The sequence below is a fragment of the Purpureocillium lilacinum genome (assembly GCF_023168085.1).
Source record: "Purpureocillium lilacinum CBS 284.36 DNA, scaffold_4, whole genome shotgun sequence".
NCBI classification, from domain to species: domain Eukaryota; kingdom Fungi; phylum Ascomycota; class Sordariomycetes; order Hypocreales; family Ophiocordycipitaceae; genus Purpureocillium; species Purpureocillium lilacinum.
This window is the reverse complement of record NW_027072114.1, coordinates 2,162,637-2,189,070: the sequence shown is the minus strand read 5'-3', so window position 1 is coordinate 2,189,070 and position 26,434 is coordinate 2,162,637. Positions and strand designations below refer to the sequence as shown.

Below are 26,434 nucleotides of genomic sequence, written 5' to 3'. Positions count from 1 at the left end.
CATCAAACACGGTGAAAATGTGTGGACGAAAACACAGCGATGCCAAGAGACAGTCATCGTGCATCAGAAAGTTGCTGGTCAGCATCTGACCAACTCACGTGACTGCGCTCCTCTCTCGCGTTGCACGACGAAGCCCCTCCACGTGCCAGCCTCATCCACTTCCCACCAGTTCGCGTCAACACCCCGGTCGACTTCCCGTTTGGACTCTTGGTTGGGACCCGCGGCCTGCCCACTGTCTCCAATGTCCTCTCCCGCCATCGCCCAAGCAAAGTCAAGATGCCGCCGGTGCAGAGGACCTTCACCGTCCTCCAGCCTCTTGCAGGCGGACATCCTCCAGGCGCGCCTCCCCCGCGGCCCATGACCTCGAAGCAGGTCCGCGCCGCGCACAAGGCCGCCACCCGGGTACCCAAACTCTCCCGCGCCGAGCGCATCCGCCAAGAAAAGGAGGAACAGGAGCGGATCCGCAAGGAGCTCGACAAGGAGCGGGCCAGCTCGCGGGCCCGCGTGGCGCGGCAAAGGAAACGCGACAAGGAGGAGACGGAGCGGCAGAACAAGAGGCGGAACGGCCTGCCGCTCGTCAACGTCCGGCCGAGCCAGGACACGATAGCCAAGTTTGTGCGAGGCAATGGCACGACTAAGAAGAGGGACGCTGCAGGCGAACCTGTGGCTGCCGACGAGAGCTTGGCTGTACAACATGAACAAGCCGCCGACGAACCTGCCAGCCCGGTGGAGGAGGAAACGATTGAGAACGCGGTCGAGTCTAGAGCGGAGATCAAGGAGCAAGAATTGGACCTGATACCCGAAGAGGACGAGTTGGAGTTGGAGATGCTGGAGCACCTCGAGAATATGACCAGGGGGCCGCTGCCGTCAGTTGACGAAGCTTCCACGACTCGACAAGCCACGCACTACGAGGTCGACCTTGGATTGCGGCCGAGCACACCGACAAAGCCACCAGAAGAAGATCAGGAGCCCGTCAAGCCGCCAGGTGACATTGCTCCGGCGAGGCAACCGTCGTCGTCGCCATCCCCATCTCCATCGCCGCCTCGACAGCAGCCGCCACTGAGCACGCAGGCCATCCTCTGCAACTACGACGACTACTTTCCCTCCCCGTCGCAGCAAGAGCGAGAACTGTTGGAGGACGACTTTTCGAATACGCCCACTAACCGCCATCCCTGCCAATATCCAGAAGAGGTCGCCAAGCGAGCAAGTGGAGAAGCCCCAGACGTCGCCCCCGGGGCATCCTCACCCACACTGGCCGCGCCGAAACGCTTCTTCTCCGCGTCTGGTTCCAACGAGCTCTACTCGCTCGCCCTGCATCGCAGCCGCCGTGATGCCGCCTTCGACAGCATTCGCCGGCGCGAGCGCGAGTACAGTACGCATCAGATGCACCGCCAGCCACCACCACCGCCACCACCACCACGAAGCCATGTCCCCCGCGGGGCCCATCACTTGCCCCCGGGAAATCCCAAGCCTCCCCCAAGGACCAGTCGGCCGGCATCACAGCAACAACTACATAATTCACACCCACACAGCCGTCCTCAGGCTGAGCAAACGAGGACGACGAGGACAACGCGAATGGTAAAACCGTCATACGAGGATAAAGAGAACGCCTCGCCAGACGACTACGCAAACAAAGGCATTATCGTCGCGGCGGCGGCCGCCCCGACAGCCTCGCAGGAGACAGAGTACGGCGGAGACTGGGTCGACGAGATTGCCCTGGAGCTTACGATTTGAAACGGCCTTGAGACTGAGCATGCATGCATATAACGACTTTTACTATTTGGCTTTCTTTTCTTCTCTCCCTTACTGCCTGCATCATGAATGAAAGGAGGCCCACGGATGGCCTGGACGAAGGAGGGTATGGTCAATTTGTTTCCCGTGGCGTCGTCGGCCGGATTTCGGGGTGCATACGATGAGGCCCTAGGTTGGTTGCTATACACATAGCAAGGCGACAACCAGGTGGTGTACCTCAGAAATATGAGAGGAACAATACAGGGCATGGAACAGCAAGCAGTCAATTTAATGAAGCAATGATACTCACCGTCACAGCCATGGCCTGGTCGATACTCGCATTCACGGGTGACAATAGTCAGACGTCAAGACAGTTCATTAGTTTGGTGGTGAGATATTGAGACTGACGTCTTCTATTCCTTTCCTTATCCATCGGGTGCAACCATGGCACGCTCGCTGCCCAAAAGAGCTGCGCCGCTCGTCCTGAATACGGCGGCGAAAATCATCCTTCCCTTCTGCCTGATATCCAGCGGCAAACAATAAACCGCTGCGCAATGCTCCCGCCCGCATAAACGCCGCCCATGTATGACCCTTGCCCTTTCCCTTGCCCGTGTCCCCGCCTGCCCGTGTCGCTGAATCTATACAAATGCCGCCTCCATGCTCCATGCACAAAGGACCAACACGCTCGCAATCATAAAGGGCCGCCGCAGCGCCCATACTTTCATCATCCCGTGTCATCGTCCGTCACAGGAAGATGCCTATCCACTCAGTCTTGTTGGCCGCCTTGGTCTCGCAGCCCGGCACCGCACATTTCAAGTCGCTGTTGGTGCCGCTTGCTTGCTTTGCGCCCTGGGTGCGGAAGCCGACGCCCAATGGTGATGCCTTCGTCGGCCTTCGGTTCTCGAAACAGTCTGCGCAGTAGACCTGTGAATTTAAGAATTAGCTTTGATAAGATTCGATGATGCTTTCCTGCCTGAGAAACTCACATGTCCACACTTCTTCAGGGCCCAGAAGTGATGATCGCCGGGAACCCTCTTGCGCTTCTTACTGGTCGCGCTCTCCGCGGCTGCTTCCGTTGGGTCGTAGGCAAGCTCCTCGTTGCAGGCTGGGCAGATCACTACCGTCTCTTCGGCGTCTTCTGTGGCGGTGTGCGTGTCCCGCGTGAAGCCCGGGCGGGTAGGCGGTACCTCCTCCATGGGAGGCTTCGGACTAGGCTCTCGAGGACTGAACGAACTAAGGGATTCGAGTGTAGGATGATACGCCCTCCTCAACTCCGCACTGAAAAGAGTGTCAACCATGTGCTGAACGCCGCTGCGGAAAGTAGTCAACAAGTTAGGGGTCGCATCGTTCACGAACTGGAGCTGTATGGTCGAGAGCCGGTGATCATGATCGGCCGCGGGCGCGCGCTGGTATGAGCGTCCATGGCGATGTGCATGGCGCGCCCGTAGTGTGCGCGGAGGCTCTAGGCGCCGTGCATCTCTCGGGCTGTCGACCGTTAGGTCTATGACGGCGCCGGAGCCGACAAAGGTGCTGTCACTTCTCGCCAAACGCGGTGGCGAAGGCCTTTGGGAGTTCGTCCTCCTAGGGTTCCTGCCAGGCACTCCGGGCGCGGGCGGCGGTGGTCGTCTCTCCTGGACCGGAGAGTCGGGCTCGCCAGTCAGGTCGATGATCGTGGGTTCCTGCGCCCTCGGCGGCGGTGGAGGAACGCCCCCCCACCGAGCGCTCCGCCGCGGCGGTTCTTCCCATCGTGAGTCTCGAGAACGGTCGCTTCTCCGGCTCGAAGTTGTCTCTAGCGGATTGATGGGTCTCAAAGGATTCAGCAGGCTTGAGATCTGAGTCGCCGGGTTCGGGTTGGTGATTTCTATTATATCAAAGTCGTCGTCGTCGTCGTCGACGAATAATGACCCTCCATCCCCGCGGCGCGCCATCGTGGAAATCGGTGGTGCTCTGCTGCTACGATGAAGGGCGAAGTGGCGTTTTGCGGAGAATGACGAAGCGAAATAGGGCCGTGGCCCGGCAGGGAGAACGAGGGCGGTCGTGGGCGACTTTGAAAAGGTCGAGCTGTTTCGCCGCACTTGCCAGCTGAAGGCGTATGCGTAGGGATGCGTAAACGTAGGCTGCACCGAGTCCGTCGCGTTTTTCACAGGTGTGGCGACTCGGGGGAAAGGCGAGTCGACCCTTGTGCCCGCACCGTTCAGTGTCGTTCAGTCGTGCGAGGAGGCGGATCCGGGCGAGAATCGGGGGGGTCGTGCCTCGCTGCTGGGAAGCCGCTGGGGGCTTATATGGCTGTGTATGCTGTCGCTGACGCTACTGCGGCTGATGGTATCGTGCTCGAGTGTCGGGACGAGGCACGCTCGGCCTAGGCGGCAGGCTGACGTGCTCGTGCAAGATTGAAAGGTCGGTGGTGAAGGGTTGAGGTTAACTCCGAGGGCGGCGAATTGGTGGAGTGCGTGAACTGAAGGAGAGACGGGTGCCCGGAGGCGAGCCAGGTCTGTTAGTGGGCGTGTGGACAGGTACAAGGCGACGCAGGGTAGGTTTTCCCAGAGGCGCATGTACCGCTCTAGCAGGCATTTTGCCCCTCTGGCGTGGCGCCGCCGACATCGAGGTCGTAGTGAATGTTTGTTGCCGTTGTTGGTGGCGCCTGCCGAGCTAACGCGATGGACCCGGGGCCCACTAATCGCTGTTCTGCCTGTTCTCAGGTGCCCTGACGGGCCTGTGAGGGGCCTGACTGGGGCATCCATTCCAGGCTGTTGCGTGCTGACAACCTCGGAACCACTGCGGAAAGTTCGCTTCCAGGGCGCCTGGCGGGCACCTATAGATGAAAGCCAAACATCCAAGGCACCTCATAGAAGGCCATCGTCGCGGCAACTATCCGCGCCCAAGCCCTCACTGTCACTTCCGTCCATCGCCAAGAAAAAGGTCGTTCAATGCACCGTTTGCCGCGGTTCACTGTCGTGGTTCCCGCAAAGCATGCATATCAATTTGTCCCAGACAGACCTCGCCGACCCGCCCCTCCAAAGACCCCCGAGTATACTTGTACAGCCGGCCACCATAGATTTGTAGCCTCGCAACGAAAACAGTCCCTTCTCCCTATCCGTACTCCGGGTGTGTCTCTCTCTATCTATGCCTTGGCACCAAACACGCTCACGACGCCCTCGCCGTTGACGGCCACCAGCTTCTTCGCCGACGCCGCCCACCGAACCGCCACTGCGGGCACCGAGTTCCGGAATGGCTCGCTCCACTTCTTGCTCGACTTTGCGTATTGCTGGACCGTGATGCCGGACGCGCCGCCCGTCGCCAGGTACTGGCCCGTGTAGTCCCAGGCCAGCGACTGCACCGGTCCGCCCACTTCCAGCACCTTGGCCGTCGCCGCGTCTCCCTCTTTCCGCAGGTCGAAGATGGTGACGGTCGTCTGGCCCTTGGCCGTGGCTGCGAGCCAGAAGCCGTTCTCGGAGAATGCGAGAGCTTGGACCGGGGCGCCCAGCTTGAAGGCCGCGGCCTGTTCGAGAGACTTGGTCATGAACAGCTTGACATCGCCGGTCACGGTACCAGCCGCGAAGAGGTGGCCATCGGGGTGGAACGCGCATGTCGTCAGAGCTACTAGAGGTCAGCAACGAAACCAAGCCAAGGCCGCTCCACAGGCGAACTTACAAGCATCCGTATACGCGCGGCTCACACGCTTCATCGTCTCCGTATCGTAGAAGACGACGCTCTTATCCGTGCCCACGGATCCCAGAATCTGGCCACCAGGGTGGGCACTCAGTGCCGTCGCAGGGCCAGCATGTTCTGACAGGGCGGCAACCTCGTTGCCAGCTTCGTACGCCTTGACAGTTCCCTTGCTCGTGGCGAAGAACAGTTTCGACCCAGACCACAGCGTGTCGGTGACCGGCTCGTTGACGGCCACTTGCCGTTCCAGATTGTCGGCCTCGACAGAGTATATAGCGGCCTCGCCCTTGAGGCCACCCAGCGCAGCGTAGTCGCCTTCGAGGCTAAGAGACGTGGCCTGCGACAAGGGCAGGGAGTTGGAAGCTTCGCTCTCGAACGCGGAGATCTCATCGGCCGTGACCCAGCCCTCGGGCACCGGTCGCTTCTTGCGTCCCTTTGATAGACTGGAGAAAGTCAGCATATGCCAGTACCGCGATATAGAAGTATGGCCCGGACCTTTGATGCGTCTCGTCAACGCGCTCCGCCAGCTCCTCGGGCAGCGCCTCGACCGTATCCACGGCCATCTCGTCGCCGTTGATCGCGCCGTCCGTAACGGCAACCTTGCTCAGCGCGTCGCGAGCCTCGTCCCTCTCCCGCGTCAGCCGCGCGAGGACGCGAACAGCGGCGTCATGCTGGTAGAGCGCGGTCGCAAGCTCCTCGCGTGTTCGCGCCAGCTGCTCCTTGAGGTTGTATGTCTCCAGCGCCAGCGTATCCCATTCGTTCTGGAAGGTCGCCAACAGGGCAGGAATCGAGGTCAGGGTGGGTGGCCGCGGCCGGACTATGGCAGACGACTTGATGGGCAGCAGGTCCTCGGCAGCGAGGGCCTCGCCTGTGCTGGGCTCCGTCCCATTCTCGTTGATGTACTGTTCGATGAGGCGCTTCTCGTAAACGACGCCTAGGCGAGGGTAAGCATGTGCACGACCCGGCGCGCAGGCAGCATGAGGCGTGCCGCGGAGGCAGACGATAAACATACCCGACTTCTTGGACACGACGGGCTCCTGGGGCGCCTCGCCCGAAACTGCAGCTTCCAGTCAGCAAGAGCGCAAGCAATTCATTGTTCCGAGCTTCGCTTACTTCCGCAAAGCATGGCGACTGGTTCCGCGAGCTCGCTGTGCTTCCAATGGCGCGTGGGGAGGGTGGTTGCGGCGCTGCGTGATCTGAGGTCGTGGTGCTCGGGTGCCTGCGCGCTCACCTGTTTGCAAGCAGCCAGTCCAGCTGCACCTCGCAGATGCTCCGGTCGAGATTTTCCGTGACGCGGTGCACGGACCAGGTGCAGCAGCAGGCAAGCAGGCCATGCGGCCGGGGAAGGGGCCCCACTTGGCACCTGAGTTGGAGGTCGGGGGTGTCACGTGCTGATAAGGCCGCCACCTGCAAGTGACGTCGACCCGCCGCTGCTTATCGTCCCACAGCGGGGGACTCCGGGGAGCACCGCGGTCGACGGCCAACCTTCGCGCTCCTCCGCCTGCGTCTCCCAGCGAGGCGGCCCTGGCCATGGGTGGAACGCGGCATGGGCGAGTGCCCTCTGCTTCGGACCGCTGCGATTGTCGTTGAGACAAGTGTCAATTGCATCTTCCGCCGCGACCAGCTCGACGACTCTGAACCCTAACATCACCACCCCGAGTCCAGATTCTGCTCGTCTAACGTCTTCCTCCACTGCCCTCGTCGCGAAGCCGCCCGCCGCAACCATGGCCACCACCACCACCACCACCCCGCAGCTCCCTCACATCCGCGACCTGCACTCCTTCTCGGACCTCGAGCAGACGCAGGTCCTCGACCTCCTCTTCGAGCCCAGCCCCGCCATCCACGCGACGCTCGTGCCCGTGATCCGCACCGCCCAGTACCAGTCGTACCCGGACCTCGTCGACGCGTGCCAGATCCAGCTGCTCTCCCTCGCCGCCGACTCCAAGCCCACGCCGGCGCTCCTCTCCGTCCTCGGCTCCCACCCGCGCCTCGGCGCCAAAAAGGTCGACTCGGCCCAGTCCGTCGCCGAGCAGGCCAACCTCCAGGGCGAGGGCGAGGAGCTCGCCCGCCTCAACGAGGAGTACGAGCGCCGCTTCCCCGGCCTGCGCTACGTCGTCTTCGTCAATGGCAGAGGCCGGCCCGAGATTATGCAGGACATGAGGACGCGCATTGACCGCGGCGACTATTCCAAGGAGATTGCCGCGGCGCTTCAGGTTGGTGTCGATCTGCGTGCGTGCTTGGACATTGTCCAGTGTACTGACATGTAGCAGGCCATGTGTGACATTGCCAAGGACCGAGCGTCCAAGCTGCCCGTACAGCCGTCAAGAGCGAATATTTAGATGAACAGAGGTTGAATTGCAAAACTCAGTCGTGCTCTGCTGTGGTGTCACTTGGTCCCAACGGGCAGGTATAGCCATTGGAAAGCACAAGCATAGGTAGGCGGCGAGCCAAAATATAGACATCATTTTCGCTTAGACGTTTAGATTGCTCCCATCATGTATAGTCTACCGTTTCCCAAAGTTGAGCCTGTCAATGGGCATCCAGCTCGCCTTCTCCCACTCACTCACCCGCGAAGATCATCACGCGAGCGAGGTTCCAGAAGGGGCACACAGGGCTCCTACGTCAACAGCCACGCCAGATCGTCGTTTGGATCCAGCCCTCTCTCAGCCAGCCGATCCGCTCCCTCGGGCGACAACCCCTCGGCCGTCCTGCCAAAGAGCATCCCAAAGTCGCAGTACACGTCGTCGGGCTCCTCTGCGAGCCCGTCGTCGGCCGGCCCCTCCTCCGCGTGCAGGAACCCAAAGCTGTCCTCGCCAGCCTCGTCCAGGTGCTTCCTCGGCGGGCGGCGGGGCTCCGCGGCGCTTCGAGAGGGTCCGGGTCTGTCGCGTGGGCTCATCTTTAGGGGTGGCAGCTGGCGCTGCGGCTCTGACGACTGCTGTGGTGGCTGTTGTGTCCTCGATCTAGCTGGAGCCCGAGAGTATTGTCCCGGATGAGGCAGCTCCGCCCGCCTCGTCACGGGTCGCCGCAAGGGTGCCGGACCCGGGCTTGCTCCAGCCGACATGCCTTGCGCCGGAGCCTTGCTCCCCGATGACGACCTCGTCTTCTCCGGGTGCCAGCTCGACTGTGCCGCCCCGCCCATGCCGCCCATGGCCGCATCCGCCTTTCCCACTCTCAGCACCCCCGGCCCCTTGAGACCCAGCCGCTTCCTCATCCTATTCATGATGGAATAGCGAAGAAACGTCGACGTCGACGACGACCCCATCGAGGCATCCGCGCTCGCACCGCCGCCCTTTTTCTGCTGCGACGTCGTCGACCCGGTTGCCTGCCCTCCTCCTCCTCCTCCCAAAGCCCTGTTGGCGACCGCCGTCGTGGCAACACGCCGCATCGAACCGTACCTGCAATGCACGTGCGACGCTGGTTCCGAGTATGGGCGTGATAGCCTGCTCGTCACGAGGTCGAGGCGCAGGCGGCGCTTCTTGGAGCTGAGGCCGGCCGTGTTGGGCCCGTCGACGTCGAGGCGATTGCGCCGCCGCTTGACGCCCGTGTGGGGGTTTAGCAGCGCTGTGATGGGCAGGAAAGACGGAGCCGATGTCGTTACCGCTCTCCTTGTCCTTGGTCGGGGCGTGCTCGAAAGAGTTGGCTGTTTTGATGTCATTCCCGTGGCAGATGGCCGACCGGGGAGAGGGCGTCGTGGTCGGCCATGGTGCGTCTCATCTTGTAGTCGTGTTGGCGGCGGCGTGGACGAGTGCCTGCTGGGGACGGCAGAGCCATGCATCGAGATCCTGTTCCCCGCCTGTGTTGTCGAGGGCCAGGCAATATCACGGCCTGCTCCCAGCAGTTGCTCCTGTCTCGGGCCGTCGTCCACGGATCTCGGCCTCCGTGCCGCTGGGCTCGCCGCGCCGCCCAGGGAAGCACTTCCCGCCAGATGGAACGCCTGGGGCAGCAGCTCGTCCACCGCTGTCCCTCCCTGTCCTCTGGCGGGCCTCTGCCGCGCCCATTGCCCAAGATGATCTTTCGACTGCTGCTGGTGGATCAGGTCGACTTCGAGGGCCATGTCCATGTGAGGGACCCGCGTGCTCGCCTATGTCGTGCACACTCTGTGTTCGTCGTCGTGGTTGTCCGTCACCGCACCAGCACTCGTGTGAATATGGTTGTGATGTGTTCGACGTAGAGTGGCGGTGTCGCCGACGGGGCCTTGTCGTTGCTCGAAACAAGTAATGGTCGGTGTGGCAGGCAAAAGGGCATATAGACAAGACAGGATGCCTCGCCGTGTCTGTCCTGCACCGCACTTGGTAATAATATATGCAAGTCTGCGCGCGCTGCGGGTATATTCGTTCTTGGTCCAGGGTCCAAAACCTCCTACGTGCGAGGCAGAGATCCGCCCCGGGTCAGGACCACAGTTCCCAATATATAAAGGGCCCCGACTCGAGCGGCGGCCGCACAAGGTGGGCGTCAACGACGGGCGTCCGTCCCCAGTTGTTGGCGTTGGCGTTGGCACACCCATACACCACACCCCCCGAGGGGGCGGCGGCGCCGTTCTGGCCAGGCAGGTCTCGGCATGGCATGAAGCATGGGGAGGGGCATGGGTTGGCATGGACAAGGATGGGCGACGGACACGGGGGGACATGGACCAGGGACAGGGGGCCATTGCAGGCGTGGGCGTGAAGGCATGATGAGGCATGGGCACCTGCATGAAGCGTTGGATCCCTGTCGGCTGCACGCCGGCCGCCGCACGTTTTTATTTTCTTCTTTCTTCCTCGTGCTGCTGCTCTGCGCCGTCTTTCCTTATTTCCAGAGCGCGAGCACGGGATGCAACGCGGCCCGCACAGATCCATGTCTCTGTGTGTGTCTCTGTCTCTGTGTCCGTCGTCGTCCAAGCTGGCAGCACATCGCTGAAGCCAAGACGTGCTTCTTTTTTCAGCCCAACCTCCGGCCACGCCCCCTGCCGACCCTGCGTGTAACTGTAGTAAACCCTTCCAGCTGTATTATGTACTGTACCACTCCCCTCCTGCTCCGCTTCCTGCGATGCATGACTGATGAGAGAGCACCACCGCCGCCGCCGCCGCCACCACCACCACCTCCTCCACGCCAAGCAGCACCAGCAGCAGCATCAGGAAGGGGAGGAGGAGGTGGTGGTGCTGCAACAATCTCAACTGGAAACAGCGCATCCAGCGGCCGCAACAGGAGCAACCGGCGGCGGAGGCGGTGGTGGTGGTTTGTGCTGCTGCTGCTGCTGCTGCTGTTGGTGTTGGCGGTGGCGGCGGGCATGGTGGCAGAAGAAGAGGCGGGAGGGTGATGATGGCATGGCATGGCAAGGCATGGATGGATGGATGGATGGAGGGGGGCCAAACCGGGGTTGCAGAAAAACAGGGATTACGGGCGAAACGCGCAGATCACATCAAATCAAAGTCAGAGACACGAGCAGACCAGCAGAGGGACAGAACAGACGGGGTTGCAGCACCAGCGGCGATTACAGGGCCCCGGCCTGCCCTGTCTTTTGCAGGGATGCCGGAGAGATGAACCGCCTGTGGTTTCCGAGCGAGCGGTTCTCGGTCAATCCGTCCACCACCACCACTCCCACCACCACCCATCTGGCGAGACATGGAGGGCAGGCAAGCTTGCACCTGTCCAGGGGGTGGTGGTGGCGAGCGGGCGGGCGGTTGCGCATCATCTCGACATCGGTGGGTGCGCGAGAAGGTGGTGTGCGGCGCCCGGGTTGCCGCTTTGGGGACCGCGGAAGAGAAGCGAGGACGGACGGTGATGATTCGGGTTGTTCGTATGGGCGGGCATCATGGCACATGGGCAAGCAAGAAACATACATGCGTACATGCGTAGGTACGCTGCATGTAGGTGTACGTGTGAGTGAGTGAGCGAGTGCATGCGTGTCTGTGTGCTGCTGCTGCTGCTGCTGCTGTTGCGGCATCGGCGTCATGTCTGCATCGTGCAACAACAAGAAGCCGTCGGCATACATGGTACAGTACGTACAACAAGCACGCTTGGGTTGGTCGTACAGAGAAAGCGTCAAGGACCGGACCCTGGATGCCCAGCTGCTCTCCACTGCCATGCCCCTGCTCGGCGCCTGCCCAGGGCCTCTGCCCAACACGCTATTACGGGCGCTCCAGGGCCTGTATGCCGTGCCATGCCATGCTGTACTGCTGTACCACGACCTGCGACCACGGCGCCCGTCCGTAGGTCCGTCCCACCATCACCACGACATCTCGCGTCGCCCCTTGCCGTGAAGCCGCACCAGCATCCGCATGCCGCAGAGACACACGATGGGGCCCGGACCGCCAAAAGGCCGGTCGCACTGCAGGCACAGCAGGGCAGCTCAAGGTAGGTGGCTACACGGCATCACAGCAGCTACCTAGGTTGGCTCCCTTACACAGCGGTAGCACAGCATGGTCAGTGGCACAGCATCCATTGGATAGGTAGGTAGGTGACAGTGGCACAGCGCATCAGCAGCACCCAGCGGTCCCCTTCAGGTCCCGCCCGTCCCTTTCAGGTTCCATAGGTCTCCATCCCTCCAGCTCCAGCTCCCTCCCCCCCACACACACGCACGCACTGCACCGCACCGCACGCACGCCATCGAACCTTGTCGCCTGCCCGCCCGCCCAGCGGGCCGAGCCCCGTTGGTGGGAAGCCAAGCCAAATTGGCGCCCGAGCCTCCTCCCAGTGCTCCCAACGTCGCTCCACCGAGTCCCTGACCTGACCCTGGACCTGACGACGACCCTCTCGGCACCGCCGCCGCCGTCACGATTTGGAACCAAGCCGCGACCAACTACTAACGGCCCTCGTTAGTAGTACTAACGTAGGGCCGTATTATTGTGCTGTAGTTAGCTGGGTAGCTGGACATTGGCCCCATGTCCCCCCAGCGCCAGGTCCCATGCTCGCGCGCGTGCGTAATAAGTACCCCAGCGCCAGACAGACAGACAGACAGACAGACAGACCGACAGACAGCGAAGCATCCGTCGTCGTTGTTGGTGCGAAAATGCATGGATGGAAAGGCAGCCTCAAACCCCCCAACCCACAAGGGACAAGAACAAGAGCAAGACAAGACGAGACACACGCACACACACACACACCGTAGCCCATCGTCATCTCCAAGACCCGGGGGGGGTCTGCTTGCGCGCCCGGGGCCGGGGTGTAAGAAAAAGAAAAACCCGGAAAGAGACTCAACCTCCCTCACCCCATCCCATCATCATCACCATCAACATCATCACCCGCTCGCTTGCTCGTCTCCGCGGCAAGCCACTTTCTCGGCAATCCACCGAGCCTCAGCGCGCGCGCGCGGGCCCTTACCCTTCCCCAGGCGATGGGCTGGGCCTGGTCGGCGGCGGCGGCGGTGGTGGTGGCGTCGTTGGTTCGTGCGCCGGCCGTCCATCCAGATGCCTGCTTGCCTGCCTTGGTGAACCTGTCATCATCACACAACACACACAACACCACAGGCCCATCAGCGCCTCCGTACGTATGTACCTGTAGTATGTATGCACAATAGGACGAGGGAGGGCTGGCCCTCCGACGCGCCCGCCCGCGCTCGTGACCACCACCCACCACACACCCCTGCACCCCGCCAGTCTCCAATGCCACACCACCAACCATGAGCCTCATCCCGCCCAGAGAGACACACACGCCTCAACACCACACTCTCACTTTTCGCGCGCACACGCACCACGACGCACGCCGGATACCGTCGGCGACCCGCGCGCGCGTGCGCCCGCGGATGCCCATCTTCGTCCGTGGTGGTGTCTCTGCGCGCTGGCGCTTCTACTGCTGCTGCTGCTTTGTGGCGATGGTGCCACTTCTGATGACGATGCTGATCCTGATGCTGCGCATTCGCCACCCTCCCCTTATTAGTCTGCTGCTGCTGCATCTGCATCTCCATCTTACAACCTGCACCTGCATCTGCATCTGCATCGGCCTCCGCGTCCGCGTCTGCATCTGAGTCCGCCGCTCGGCTGTTCGACAAGAAAGAAAAAACAGCTCCCTCGCGTGTGTGTGTCTCTCTCTCCCTTTCCTCGCCCTGCCAGCGCATCCATACTACTACACCCTCCTTTGCCCCCTCCTCCCGCGCATCGGGGAACACGGGAGCCTCTCGGCCTCGACACTACTTGGGTAAGTGGTATTGGGTAGTTAGGTTAGCTGGAGGCCATGGCCCGACCTGCGTGCGCCATGCACCACCGGCATGCTTGCGGACCGTCGGCGTGCCCCCCCCCCCTTTTTTCCCTCCATTGAACGTCGTGACAAAGCCGCCCCAATGGCTTGCCGAGCGGCCCAACGGCTCGCTTGCGCCATCGCGTGGCTGTCTGGACGGTGAGCTCATGACGCAGACGGCAGCCAACGTGCCCAGCCATTCCCCGTATTTGTATTTGCAAGCTGGAGTCGTCTGCACGAACCAAAGCACCCCACGCAGCCTGCCTGCGAGATCAAGATGCGTCCATGTTGCTCCCTGCATCTCCCAATATTACTGTACAGTATTCGTATACAGCAAGGTCCCCGTGTACTTCGTACAGCATGTGTATTCCCAAATCAGTTGCCCCGTGCGCCCTGCCACTGGTGTAAGTCCAGTACCACCTCCCTCGAAAGAACATCGTCGCCGTTCCGCTCCGGCTGGCAACGCCACCAACATTTCGATAGCAGAGGGCCATCAGATTTCACACTTGTGCAACCCGCCTGCTGCCAGCTGCCACCGTCTTCACGTCAAATATCTCATTGCGCCACCCACCCCTCTCGTACTCCAGCACCCGCTGCGGTGCGTCCCGTCCTTCGTCGTCCCACAGCTTGACGAGGCTGCCCGGTGCGTAGCGCCCCCGGAACACGTCTCGCCCTGGGCGTACGCCGACCCTCGCGTCCAGATCCGGGTCCGGTGCGGGGGTGAGCCGAGCAGCGACAGCCCGAAGAAAGGTCCAGAGGTCGTTGGGGTTGGCAATGCGCGTGGCGCGCAGCCGCTCTCGCGCAAATACCAGCTCCCGGTTCAACGTCCGTAAACCCTGCTCGATCGCCGCCGCCACCTTCAACTCCAGCGCCTTCCTCACTATGGGTCTGATCAGTGGCTTGAGGAGCCACGCGATCCACGAGAACTTGGAGTCGCTCAGCTTGTAGTTCAGGTGGTGTACATCTACCTTGACGCTCCGCAGGGACACCAGCTCCTCGATTCGATTGCGTCCAATTTCAATGTCGAGGGTGATGTCGATGCCGCGCTCGTCCAGGTGAAAGCTGACCAGCCCTTGGTCCATGATCCTTAGTAGCCCGGAGTGTAGCTTGACCCAATACCCCAGATCGTCGGCCGCAATGGACAAGCCGGAGATTTTGACGCGCACCACGGAGGCCATCGAGGATGTCGTTCGGAAAAGGCCCTTTTGCACAGCAAAGTCGTTTTGCGTGGAGATCTGAAGTCGGTAAGGTAGAAATGAGCTGTGGTTGATGGTCCGGCCTGGTTCGAGAATCAAGTTCTCCAACAGTAGGTCCACGGCCGGCGTGGACACCTCGAGGCGCGGGATCGGCACATATTGAATGGCCTGTACGACGAGCGGGACGAACGTGTTGATCGAGTCCTGGACCAGGTCATCGTTTTTGTAGCTTCCCTGGGGTGAAAGGAGTGCCGCGATTCTCTTCGAAATACGCAGCAACTTTTGCATATCCTCATCCTCGGTGACGGAGCGAAGAGCCAAGCGAAGGTGGGTGAGGAGCTCGTCCACGCTGTCTGCAATGGATGACCTCGATGTGGTCTCCTTGGACCTGTTTCGCAGGTCATTGAATCGCTGTTCGGCATTGTCGAAGAAATCTGGGTCGGTGAGCATATCCTGCACCAAGGTGGCGATCTCCTGCACCATCTTCTCAAAGTTGGGGTCCGATCGACCGGCCTCGACAACCTTGTCAAAGGACGCTTCGACTTGCTTCCAGCGCTCCTGGTTTCCCAGGGACGTCAAGAAGCGCCAGAAGTTGCGGACGGCGAGGTCCGCATCCTCGTTTGTGCCCACATCCTCCTCGACGGCCTGGACGGTATCGGACGCGAGACGAGCATAGGCTGCCAGATAGCGCTGGAGGAGCAGCGCGAGAGTCGACACCGACTCCGAGTAGTCGCGGCGCTTTCTCAATTGCACGACAGTCTGCTTCAAGCGATGGACAAGCGCTTTCCCCTCACTCCCAGTGACATGCTCCGACAGGCTATGGCCGGCCTCGCTAGCGACTTCTGCAGCGCCGCTCGAGACAACCTGCGCGACCTCCTGCACCTGGTCCTCGAGATCCTGGTTCGACGGCACGGTGTGCGTGCTCCCACCCTGGGCGCTGAGGGCGTCGGTGGCTTCGGTGGCGGGCGCCAGCTGCTGACCGGCCTCCTTGGAGACGTCTGCTAAGGTGAAGGCGGTATCCCGGAAGACCTCCTTTCCAACGGTGCCAAGGTCGTCTAGAAATATGCGGAAGTCCGAGTTTGTGAGCAGCAGGGATCCAACGGTGCGCAGGCTTGCAAGCGTGGCAGACGCGTCGGCCTTGGCCTTGGACGCTGCAGCCTTGACTCCCAGGTCGCGGGTGTCAATGTCCAGTCTCGCCTTGCTGAGGTACCAGATGAAATCCTGGATCTGGTCCTCGCTGTTCTTGTGCTGCAGAACTTTGATAAACTGCGTGAGCCAAAGCTTCGTGGAAGAGGTGAGAGCTCGTCCAGAGCTGCTCAACTCTTGGGTGTCCGGGTTGAGGATGTCGGCGGAGAGCAGGCTTCGCAGCTGCACGACGACTTGCTCATTCGACGGCATATATCCTTGAGACATGGCCCGTAGCATCTGGTACGTGTGAAGCTTTTCATGGAGCCGGGCCTCACGCGCCGTCTCATCGTTGTATTGCGGTAGGAGGGGCTCGCGCTCGCCATCGCGGCGATGCGACTTGACCAGGCCAAACCACGTCAACATGGCGACGGTTCGTCCACTGCACGGGTGGCAATGAGGTGATTCAGTCCTGTATCACCTTGAGATGCTTCGCTGCTTCATTCTGGGGTAGCAATTAGGAAGATATGAGTGCTTGAACAGGACAGGAAGGCAAGGGAAGGCGGTCTGGAAGCACGAGGAATGAACGTTGATGGCCGTTGCTGCTTCGAGGCGCAATCATGACGTCGCTAGGTACCTAGTTGCGGCAGGTGCGCCTAGGGCGCTACTGCCGCGCGTGAGCCGGACCATTTCCCCCGAAAGTCGCTGGAAACTGAAGACAGGCAAAGTCCAATTTCACGTTTCTGCATCGTTCATGGCTCTGCATTGACGGTCGACATGCTGTATTTTTCTTATTTATGGCGAATGCGCTTTGCCAGTCCCTGTTGTCTATCTCCGCATGAATGCCACCATTGTACATAGAAGCAACTTGAGTCCTCGACGAGGTCCACTGTTTGCGCCCGATCGCGATGGCGCCAACAGCTTCCGACCAGTACCCATTCATGTGTGCATGCCACTGCTTGCACGGGACAGCTGCGCCAGTGGCAGCTAGCACTAATCTAACAAGCGTCTTACATCTCATCCATGATAGGGCCTGCACACCGTCAAAGTTGCAACTAAGGTACGTGGTAGGTGATGAGTAGTAACCTGGGGTGTTGGTACTCGAACCGCTGTAAGCTGCAACGCTCAAGGTATACCCTGCATGGCACCAATGTGCCGAAACTGCTGAATTGTCGCTCAAGTCGTGTCCGTTGCCGTATCCGCACGTTCAACGCGACATGCAGCGGTCGGACAGATTCTGCTGACAAGCTCGTTGGGGTAGGTAATCAAGTATGGGATGAACGGCTGGCTGGGCCGCGACCCTCACGTGGGGGATTTGCCGAGGTCCGCCGCGACGACCTTAGGCGGATGCCGACGCCAACTCAATACTGCAGACTCCATGACCAGCAACACCGCGAGGACATCGAGGTAACCAGCCACAGCATACTGCCAGTCACTCACCTGTCAGCATAAAGTTACTCACACGTTGTGTCTCAGCCACAGATGTCGGAGAAGCCATATCCGAGCGAGCGGCACCGTTCCATCGCCGAAAGCTGGTGCGTGTCCCGTCGCGCTTCGCGGCGCCTCATATCCCATATCTGACCCCTATCAGGATCGAGGAACGCGACATGGCCGCTCAGTCGCAAGAAGTTCCACGTCAGAGCTTCCAGGAGGCGCTTGCCATAACGCCTCTCCCTGCTAGCCAGGACGGCCATGGCCGTCTTGTCAAGCGGTATATGAGCCAGCAGCCCGCCTGGAAGCCCGGTGACGACCTACCCTGGGAGGCCTTGTTCTCGTCCTTGGATGGCCCGCGCCCCAAGCATGGCGGCCCGGGAGTCTTTGGCGGACACGTCTACGCTCAAGCACCTCTGTGTGCCGCGAGAGCTGTCGAGGAGGAGGAGGAGCAGCAGCTCGTGACCAGCAGCAAACCTCAGGGGAAGCTGGGCATTCATGTAAGTTCATCCTGCCCCATAGGGCTCAGTGTTAGACCTAACCTTTCGTTCATAGTCCATCCAGGGCGTCTTCACCGCGCCTGGTCTCAAGGACCGGCCTTTCGTTTACGAGGTCGCACCGCTCTCCAATGGACGTTCATTCTCTGCCCGCATCGTGAATGCCCGTCAGACGAAGGAGCCTTCAACAGAACCTCTGGGTCCATTCCCAGCATCCGACGCCGAACTCCCTCTCAAGGATGTTTGCTTCAGCTGCATCACCACATTCAAGCGGTCCCATCCCATAGTAGATGACATTCGACCAACTCAGTCTGCCCAAGAAATATACGCCGACATCCTCTCGACTCGAGCTCCTCACGAGTGGGACCTCAGCCCGCAGACAGATGTCGACATCATCAAGGACCTGTTCCCGAACGCCGGTCACGGAGCGTTTCCGATCCTCGATATGCACAAGGTCGACATGACCGAGTTCAATGCTGGAAAGCCGATTCCCGAGCGCCGCGAGCTCATCTATTACCGTCTAATGAAGCCTCTCGACGAGGACGACGTCAACGCCCACATCGTGTGCCACGCGTACGAGGCGGACCGGAACGGCCTCATCATGTGCGGCAACCACCTGGGGTACGGCTACAACCTCGGCGTTGCGGCAAGCCTGACCTACTCGTTTTACGTGCACGTCAACCCCGAAGAGATGGTGCTCGACACCGAACGGTGGTGGCTTCAAGAGGTGTCCTGGCCCAGAGTAAACGCAGGGAGGTGCATGATGGAGAGCAAGCTTTGGAGTCCCGAGGGGAAGCACGTTGCAAGCGGGTACCAGGACGGCATCATACAGCCTGACAAGTTCTCCGGCGGTTACGGCAAGCTCTGAGGGAAGCGAGACGACATTGTTCTCCGGGGTATGGGTATATAGAATGCGGAGGTGTCGAGGAAGGTGTATGTGACATGGGACCATAGACTGGATAGAGAGAGTTTTAAAGCTAATCGTTCACCCGATTTCTGGGGAAGAAAGTTGGGGCTTCCCGCAAGCAGACATCATTTGAAGCTGTGCCGTAGCGCCACTGATGTGAGCCCGCATGTGCTCGCTTGCATCGTCGAAGGAGGCAGCCAAAAGCTGCAACACCAGCAACTATTTCCGTCAATTCGCGAATACAACAACATAGGCTTGAATTGCCAAAGCAGCGTATTCAGCGCTCGTGCCAATTCGAAATTGAGTCGCGTGCAGGGATGCGGAAGCAGCTTGCAGAAATATCAGGCGATTGAGCTCGGCAAACTTAGGAAGCTCTGCATCACGTGATGACATCGACTCCACCGTGATTGGTCAATTCCCCCTGCACGACTGGATCTGCTCATCCAACTTCGACTCAGTCCACCAGCCCATCCTCACAAATCCCTCCACGGCAACGTCCACGCCTCTCTCAACCCAGCCCGGATCGCATCCACGCCGACACCATGCTTCTGCAACGCACCGTCATCGCCGCGGCCCGCCGCGCCGCCGTCGCTCCCGCCGTCACCCGCAGCTTCGCGACCTCCCTCGTCCGCCGTACGCAATTTGCTCCATCCCGATGCCCGATTGACCCGTGCCAGCTGTCGGCTAACCTCAACGTCCAGGCGAGGCCGCCAAGTCTGGCCCTTCCACCCCCAACGCGCAGGCCGCCTCTCTCGCCGGCACTGCCCAGAAGAAGATTGGCGAATACAAGACGTTCAGCGGTGCGTCGCGACCGTTCCGGATCCCCCGCGAGCTAACCTCGGCCGAGTCGGGAAGCAAAGAAATAGCAGCCAGCTGACCAGCATCAACCCACAGAGGTCAAGGGCGAGGACGACCTCTTCGGCCCTGGCGCCGCCCCCGGCACCGTCCCCACCGATCTCGAGCAGGCCACCGGTCTTGAGCGTCTGGAGATTCTCGGCAAGATGGAGGGCGTCGACATCTTCGACATGCGCCCCCTCGACGCCAGCCGCAAGGGCACCATGGAGAACCCCATTTCCGTCCGCTCTGCCGGCGAGGAGCAGTTTGCCGGCTGCACTGGCTACCCTGCCGACTCCCACGTCGTCAACTGGCTCGGCGTACGTCCATTACTGTGTTCGCCGCCATGAGAGATTACCATGCTAACCATGCGCGCCCTGCAGCTGACCCGCGAGCGCCCCATTGAGCGATGCCCCGAGTGCGGCAGCGTCTACAAGATGGAGTACGTCGGCCCGCAGGACGACCACCACCACGACCACCACCACGGCCCCGAGATCGAGGAGCCCAAGACGTTTGCCGACTACATCAAGCCCGAGTACCGCTACCGATAAATGCACCACCAAAAATGGGTGGCCGGGATGAGGTGTTTTGTATTACGTGACGAGGAGGTGTAGTCATAGATGGGCGGCGGAGATTCCACCGGGGAGAGCGGGTATGTAGATTACGGTGAATAATTCCCTTTGTCAATTCACACCAGGTTTGAGAGACGACGCCTCTCTGGCTCAGCAGCGTTCATTGCGTGGTGAGCGTCGGACCGCTGCGTGCTATCGTACTTGGTATCTTCCTGCCCAGGACTGCTTCGCTGGCGGAGCTTGAGCTGTGATGCACTCTGTCACCAGCTCGGACGTGAGGCTGCAGTTGGCCGATTGTCTTACGCCACGGTTGTAACTTGCTGCGAATGGCAAACATGACGGCGCGTCGCGCTGGTTGCAGGGTTCTTGGGGCGCACATGCGGCATCATCGGAGCTCGCACATGTGTCAGTATGCCATGTATGGCTTGCGGGTAGAAGCTGGCCGAGATCTGGGAGCTCATCCCTCGTCCTCGTCGAAGCTGAGCTTTATCTTCTTGGCCTTTTTCTTGCCTTTCTTCTCCGCCGGCTTCTCGAGCTCCTTGCTTTGCTTGCTATCCGCCGGCCGTGCGGTTTTGACTGGGGTGTCGTCCTCGTCGTCGGCCTTGTTGTCGCCAACTACCTTGCCAACTTTGCGCTTCCGTCCACCAAACGCAAACTTGGCGTCTCCGTCCTGCTTTTCCATCTTGCGAGCCGCGCCTTTGGTGTCCTTGGATTCGCCATTGTCGCCAGCATCATCGTCGTCGTCAGTCGTGCGTGGCTTCTCCTTGACCTCGCCATCCTTGCCCACCTCGACGCTCACCGCGTTGCCATGCTCGTCCACGACGAGGGGCGCGTCCTCGGCCTCCTCGCTGCTGGAGCGCTTCTTGGCAGAGCGCCGCTGGTTCGCGAGAATGGGGTCGGGTCCCGGCGCGCCGCCCGCCTGGGCGCGAAGGGCGGCGAGGAATGGGGGCAGCGACGAATTGTACGACAAGTTCTTGGAGGTGACTTTCTGAGACATGGCGGGCCACGACGACGACGCGACGGGGGTTGTTGGACGCAAGTCGCACTGCTCCGGTGGGTGGATGGATGGCAGAGAAGCGCTCGAATCGGAGGAGAAATGAAGCAGTGAATGGAATCACGGGCCTAGGTGCGTGCGGTGTGTTGGCTGACAGGACGCAGTGATGAGATCGTCAGTGGTTCATTCAGCGTCGCGTCGCAGCCTGCCGCGCTAGGTAAGTCGACAGCTGCAACCCACCCACCTGCACCGAGGGCCCTTGGGTCACTGGCGGGCACCGTGACGGCGATGCCGGGGAGGCTGCGCCAGTGGATGGTTCGGCCGGCCGCCAAACTCTTGGCTTCTTCCAAGCCAGCCGGGCCCGCTGGGCCTCCCTCACCTTATCTGACCACGAGCCGTGGCGCTGCCCCCGGCGGACGCAAGCAGGGAGCGGCAGCGCAAAAAAAAAAAGCTTGCCTTGCCTCGCAGTGTCTCGGATCACTGCGCGGTGCGTGATTGGCCTCCACCGCGTGGAGCCACCTCCATCTGGGCGCCCCCCCAACGGCCGGCCGCCGCTGCTTTTTCCCATGGATCGCTGCGGGTGACGAACAGTTACGGCATGGTACAGCGGCATGGCACTGCACAGCACCTACGGCACAGCACCCGGTCCCCATACCTTTTACCTTGGGTGCCTTACTCGTACGTGGCCACAGCGGGCGCGGCCTGGACCACTGCCCTGAGCCGCCATCGCCCAGGCGGCCAAACCCCCCCCCTTGGAAGCGCCCCCGAATTCAATTACCTTGCCTTCCAGACCAGCCTGGAAAGGGTGGACGAACAGCGACCCGCAACCGCCCATCCATCTTTCGATGCCCCCCGGTTGCAAAGCCGCCGGAGCGTCAATCTCTCTCCCTCCCTCTTCCTCAACCTCCCTCCTCCTACCCGCATCAACAACCCTCCTCTCATCGCCCAACGCGCCCCCCGGTTGATACGTCTCGCGGGCCGCCCCGAACCCACCTGGTTTCGCGACGCCGGCAAGCCATTGACGGGCTCCATCCCGTGGCATCGTCGCCCGCCTGGCCTGAGCGACGCGCTCCGTGCCGCAGTCCCATCGCCTCGCCGCTCTCCCGCTGGGGATTCGTGGTCCCTGCCGCTCGTTCACTCCGCGCCGCGACGACGATCGATCCCCTCGATTCTGCCCTTTCCGCTTTCTTTCCGTCTCTCGCGAGATTGAGGACGCCAGGCCCCCCCGCGAGTCTCGTCGTGTTTTGGGCGCCTTAGACTTTTGGCGCGCATAGTCGGCTCTGGCCCAGGTTTTAATATCCCTTGCCCCTGATTGTAATAATCTCGCCTCGCATCCCGTCCAACAACCCCAGACCCGCCCGACACGAGCCCAAAAACGGCCGTCAACGCAGCTTCGTCGCCTTCTTCGCATCTTGACATTGTCTTCCGCCCCTGCCACTGAGGCGGGTTCGTCAGCACCATGGATCTGATCCGGAGGGCGTCCAGGATGGCCTCATCGGCCCAGCCGTTGCGGCTACCGACTCTCGACAACGAAAAGCGAGGATCACCGAAGCGAAAGGGCCTCGCCTCGCAGCTTGCATTTTTCCGTCGGCCTCTGCGCCTGCGCGGCAACTCGACCGTCTCCGTACCGCTCGGCGTCGTCATCGTCTTTCCGCTCCTCGTCATCGTTTTGATTCTCGTTTTGTTCGTCAGGCATCCGAGCTCGCCTGGTAGGATACTCATGCCTGCTGGTGCGCCGCCGGCGATCCGGTTCGTACTGCCTAAGTCCCCTGGTTTTGCCAACGCGTGAGCCGCCGCTGACCCGATTGCCTCGAACAGCAAAATCAGCGAAAAGCACGACAAGGTCTTCGTGACTGGTTGCCTCGACCCGGATACCAGCACGCCCCGCGCCAATGCCGCGTTCGTCGTCCTCGCCAGAAACAAGGAGCTGGATGGCGTCATCCAGTCCATCAAGTCGGTCGAGCGCCACTTCAACCGCTGGTATCACTACCCCTACGTCTTTCTCAACGACGGCGACTTCGACGATCACTTCAAGGAGGTCGTCCGAAACTACACGTCTGCCAACGTCGAGTTCGGCAAGGTTGGACCCGACATGTGGGGCTTCCCTGACTGGATTGATCCCAAGGTTGCCAAGGAGGGCATCGCCAAGCAGGGAGACGCAGCCGTCATGTACGGTGGGCTGGAAAGTTATCATGCCATGTGCCGCTTCTACTCCGGGTGAGTGGTTCCCTTGGGCTTAGCACACAATGAAACCGCGCTGATTCGGTCCAGGTTCTTCTTCAACCATGAGCTTCTGCTCAAGTACGACTGGTACTGGCGCGTCGAGCCCGAGATTACCTACTTTTGCGACATCACCTAGTAAGTGGAGCAGCCCAACACTAAGATAATACAAGTGATGCTGACCTTGTCCCAGCGATCCGTTCCTGAAGATGATCGAGAACAACAAGACGTATGGTTTCACCATTGCCGTCAAGGAGCTTCGAGAGACCGTCCCCAACATCTTCCGATACGCGTCGGCCTACAAGCGACTCAACAACATTACCTCGCAGGGACTGTGGGAGATGTTCGTCGAGCCTCAAGACCCCAAGAAGGAGGAGAACAAGGACCCCAATCTCCCCGAGGAAGTCCTGCAGAACGACCCGAATAGGCACGCCGCGCCCCCCATCGACCCCGAGGCTATGGAGGGTGAAAAGTACAACATGTGTCACTTCTGGTCCAACTTTGAGATTGCGCGGCTCGACTGGTTCCGCAGCAAGGAGTACAACGATTTCTTTGAGATGATGGATCGCAGCGGTGGCTTCTGGATGGAACGAGTAAGTCCCGGTCTCCAACAACAGGTTGTCTGTGATGGCTAACAGGTTGCAGTGGGGTGATGCCCCCATCCACTCCCTCGCTGCCGGCGCTCTTCTCGGCCCCAAGGACATCCACTACTTCCGAGACTTTGGCTACAGGCACACCACCATCCAGCATTGCCCGGCGAACGCCCCCGCCAGACAGCTCCCGCGCACGCCCTACCTCGAGACGACGACGCTCGACGAGAAGAAGCGCATCGAGGAGGATCAGTACTGGGAGAACTACGACGAGCCCAAGGAGAACGGTGTCGGCTGCCGCTGCAGATGCGACACTGATATTGTGGATGTCGAGGGCAAGGAGGGCTCGTGCCTGGCTGAGTGGGTCGATGTCGCCGGCGGTTGGGCGAGTCCCTAAGCACCAGGCAGCCCGTGAGGCGAAAGCAGACACTCGCAGCACGGCGCCACGCCCGTACCCAAGCAAAGGACGGCACGCCGGGGCTCGCCAACCGCGAACCCCGCGTTCTGTCTGTCGATGCAGCATCGGCAAGAGCATGGGACGCCGCTTAAGCGAATCGGAGAGGTTGACTGGGGGATTAAAGGGGCGGAAAACACAGATCTATACGCAGCGACGTCATCAAACGGGACAGGGGAAAGGCGTTGTGCTTTTACACGCAGACAGCCTCAGGCATGAGTGGCCCGGCCAACAGCGCGGCGCCTCATCTAGGATAGGGATGGACTGCGAGACATGATTTACGCATCAGGCTTTTGCGGACAGGGAGGCGGCCGGGCCTGCCCTGTGTCTGATAGAGGGGGAGTGCATTTGTCTGTACCGCAGCGAGAGTTGGGGGTGTTTTGACTGTTGACGCATGGGATGCGGCTCTTGTACATTTTGGATTAGCGAACAGTTCTAATTACTGTACGTGATTTCTTGCCTCTGCAGACGTGAGGGGATACATGAGATATAATGTGATTGCGGACCGGAATAGAGGGGGCACGGTTGAGCGAGCAGGATGGCTCCCGAGGGTGGTGAGACGACAGGGTCCAATCGAGGTCTGAGAGCTCCTTCCAAACGGCTTTTCACCAAAACGGGCATTGCCTCCGTTGATAATTTGTCAACGTCGGCTTTATGCTGGCGGAATTCATTCATGTGTTGGCGTTGTACATCAAGCAGGAGGCATTCGGATGGGTCAAGCTCGGCAACGTGGCGGCCTGAGGCAAATTTTTGTGGGGCCCCAACTCCATCCTCCATGTCCATCTTCCTCATCCTGCGAGCCTCTCCAAAAAAATCAGGAGCCATCAACCAGACAGTCGCGACACCCGTTGCGCCGCCATGCCGCCCCGATTACTACCGCCCAGCACGGCCGCGTGCTGCAGGGCCAGCGCGGGTTCTCCCATGACCTCCCTGACGGCGTGCCTCGCGGGCATGACGCTGCAGCAGACGCGGCACGCCTCGATCCTCGGCAGCCTCACCAACAACAAGGGCGCCAAGCACCCCAAGAAGCGCGTGGGCCGCGGCCCCTCGTCCGGTCATGGCAAGACATCGGGTCGGGGTCACAAGGGCCAGAGGCAGCACGGCAAGGTGAATCCGTGGTTCCAGGGCGGCCAGACGCCGCTGGTGGTGAAGCACGGCACCATGGGGTTCACGAACTTGTGAGTACGCCGACGGGGTGCGGCAATGGGCTCGATGGACCCAGATGCTGACAGAGTGGCAATTGTAGGCGAGCACCGAAACTGGCCGAAGTGAACCTCGACAAGATCCAGGACTGGATCAACCAGGGCAGACTCGACCCGACGAAGCAAATCACACCCAAGGAGCTCATCGAGAGCAAGCTGGTCGGCAGCGTCAAGGACGGCGTCAAGATCCTGTCCCGCGGCTCCGAGTGCCTGAAGCAGCCTATCGACGTGATGGTGTCGCGCGTGTCGGAGGGGGCCATCGCCGCCATCGAGGCCGCGGGCGGCAAGGTGGTGACGCGATACTACACCAAGCTGGCCATCCGGCGGCTGCTGACGGGCGAGTCGGTCAACACGGACCGGCCGCTGCCCGTGGGCAAGGAGCACGTGGAGGGCGTGCTGGAGGCGGCGCGCAAGGCGCCGTTCAGATACCGGCTGCCGGACCCGACGAGCCGTAGGGACATTGAGTACTACCGCGACCCGGCGCACCGTGGCTACCTGAGCCACCAGCTGGCGCCCGGCGAGTCGCCGAGTCTGTATTTCAAGGTGCCTGGGGAGCGCAAGATTAAGAGCGAGGCCAAGGCGGAGAAGAAGGCGGTGGAAGAGACGCTGTGGTGAGGCGATATGGGAGCGTGAGAGACGGGCGAGGAGGGCCGAGACGGCTCTGTGTATTACTTTGGTAGCCCATGCGGACGGCTATGTTTGCGGACTGTTGGAGTCCGTTGTACAATGACACTCAAAATGACCAATGCGGACAGACGGGCAGACAGCCTGTTGCTTGCCGTGACTGCGTATTGCATGATGGACCAGAATTGGGGGGCCAGGACAGGCGTGGTGAGGGATGACGTGCAGCAGGAGCATCGATCG

General features: G+C 60.9%; 11 protein-coding genes across 11 annotated transcripts; 6 read left to right on the top strand and 5 right to left on the bottom strand.

Annotated features, from left to right (window-relative positions):
- Positions 1–276: 276 nt before the first annotated feature.
- On the top strand, positions 277–1,734 carry PLICBS_005832 (uncharacterized protein; the record flags this gene model as incomplete). The annotated part of the gene is made up of 1 exon (XM_065600806.1): positions 277–1,734. The coding sequence occupies one exon, from the start codon at positions 277–279 to the stop codon at positions 1,732–1,734; it is 1,458 nt and encodes a 485-aa protein (XP_065456878.1).
- A 741-nt stretch (positions 1,735–2,475) lies between these two features.
- PLICBS_005831 (uncharacterized protein) lies at positions 2,476–2,927 on the bottom strand (the record flags this gene model as incomplete). Its single annotated transcript, XM_018319557.2, has 2 exons — positions 2,476–2,655; positions 2,718–2,927. 2 exons carry the CDS (start codon positions 2,925–2,927, stop codon positions 2,476–2,478), a joined length of 390 nt encoding a protein of 129 aa, XP_018182031.2.
- Positions 2,928–4,852: 1,925 nt separating this feature from the next.
- On the bottom strand, positions 4,853–6,523 carry PLICBS_005830 (uncharacterized protein; the record flags this gene model as incomplete). The annotated part of the gene is made up of 5 exons (XM_018319556.2): positions 4,853–5,328; positions 5,383–5,840; positions 5,893–6,331; positions 6,410–6,454; positions 6,511–6,523. The coding sequence occupies 5 exons, from the start codon at positions 6,521–6,523 to the stop codon at positions 4,853–4,855; spliced, it is 1,431 nt and encodes a 476-aa protein (XP_018182030.2).
- A 598-nt stretch (positions 6,524–7,121) lies between these two features.
- Positions 7,122–7,664, top strand: PLICBS_005829 (uncharacterized protein; the record flags this gene model as incomplete). Its single annotated transcript, XM_018319555.2, has 1 exon — positions 7,122–7,664. The coding sequence occupies one exon, from the start codon at positions 7,122–7,124 to the stop codon at positions 7,662–7,664; it is 543 nt and encodes a 180-aa protein (XP_018182029.2).
- Positions 7,665–8,014: 350 nt separating this feature from the next.
- Positions 8,015–8,617, bottom strand: PLICBS_005828 (uncharacterized protein; the record flags this gene model as incomplete). The annotated part of the gene is made up of 1 exon (XM_018319554.2): positions 8,015–8,617. One exon carries the CDS (start codon positions 8,615–8,617, stop codon positions 8,015–8,017), a length of 603 nt encoding a protein of 200 aa, XP_018182028.2.
- Positions 8,618–14,048: 5,431 nt separating this feature from the next.
- On the bottom strand, positions 14,049–16,295 carry PLICBS_005827 (uncharacterized protein; the record flags this gene model as incomplete). The annotated part of the gene is made up of 1 exon (XM_018319551.2): positions 14,049–16,295. One exon carries the CDS (start codon positions 16,293–16,295, stop codon positions 14,049–14,051), a length of 2,247 nt encoding a protein of 748 aa, XP_018182025.2.
- A 1,056-nt stretch (positions 16,296–17,351) lies between these two features.
- PLICBS_005826 (uncharacterized protein) lies at positions 17,352–18,665 on the top strand (the record flags this gene model as incomplete). Its single annotated transcript, XM_018319549.2, has 3 exons — positions 17,352–17,404; positions 17,461–17,800; positions 17,856–18,665. The coding sequence occupies 3 exons, from the start codon at positions 17,352–17,354 to the stop codon at positions 18,663–18,665; spliced, it is 1,203 nt and encodes a 400-aa protein (XP_018182023.2).
- Positions 18,666–19,246: 581 nt separating this feature from the next.
- PLICBS_005825 (cytochrome c oxidase subunit 4) lies at positions 19,247–20,089 on the top strand (the record flags this gene model as incomplete). Its single annotated transcript, XM_018319548.1, has 4 exons — positions 19,247–19,337; positions 19,406–19,504; positions 19,599–19,858; positions 19,922–20,089. 4 exons carry the CDS (start codon positions 19,247–19,249, stop codon positions 20,087–20,089), a joined length of 618 nt encoding a protein of 205 aa, XP_018182022.1.
- A 478-nt stretch (positions 20,090–20,567) lies between these two features.
- On the bottom strand, positions 20,568–21,107 carry PLICBS_005824 (uncharacterized protein; the record flags this gene model as incomplete). Its single annotated transcript, XM_018319547.1, has 1 exon — positions 20,568–21,107. The coding sequence occupies one exon, from the start codon at positions 21,105–21,107 to the stop codon at positions 20,568–20,570; it is 540 nt and encodes a 179-aa protein (XP_018182021.1).
- A 1,456-nt stretch (positions 21,108–22,563) lies between these two features.
- PLICBS_005823 (alpha-1,2-mannosyltransferase (Kre5)) lies at positions 22,564–24,311 on the top strand (the record flags this gene model as incomplete). Its single annotated transcript, XM_018319546.2, has 5 exons — positions 22,564–22,853; positions 22,923–23,321; positions 23,376–23,462; positions 23,518–23,917; positions 23,970–24,311. The coding sequence occupies 5 exons, from the start codon at positions 22,564–22,566 to the stop codon at positions 24,309–24,311; spliced, it is 1,518 nt and encodes a 505-aa protein (XP_018182020.1).
- Positions 24,312–25,226: 915 nt separating this feature from the next.
- PLICBS_005822 (sorting nexin mvp1) lies at positions 25,227–26,185 on the top strand (the record flags this gene model as incomplete). The annotated part of the gene is made up of 2 exons (XM_065600805.1): positions 25,227–25,546; positions 25,615–26,185. The coding sequence occupies 2 exons, from the start codon at positions 25,227–25,229 to the stop codon at positions 26,183–26,185; spliced, it is 891 nt and encodes a 296-aa protein (XP_065456877.1).
- Between the last annotated feature and the right edge of the window lie 249 nt (positions 26,186–26,434).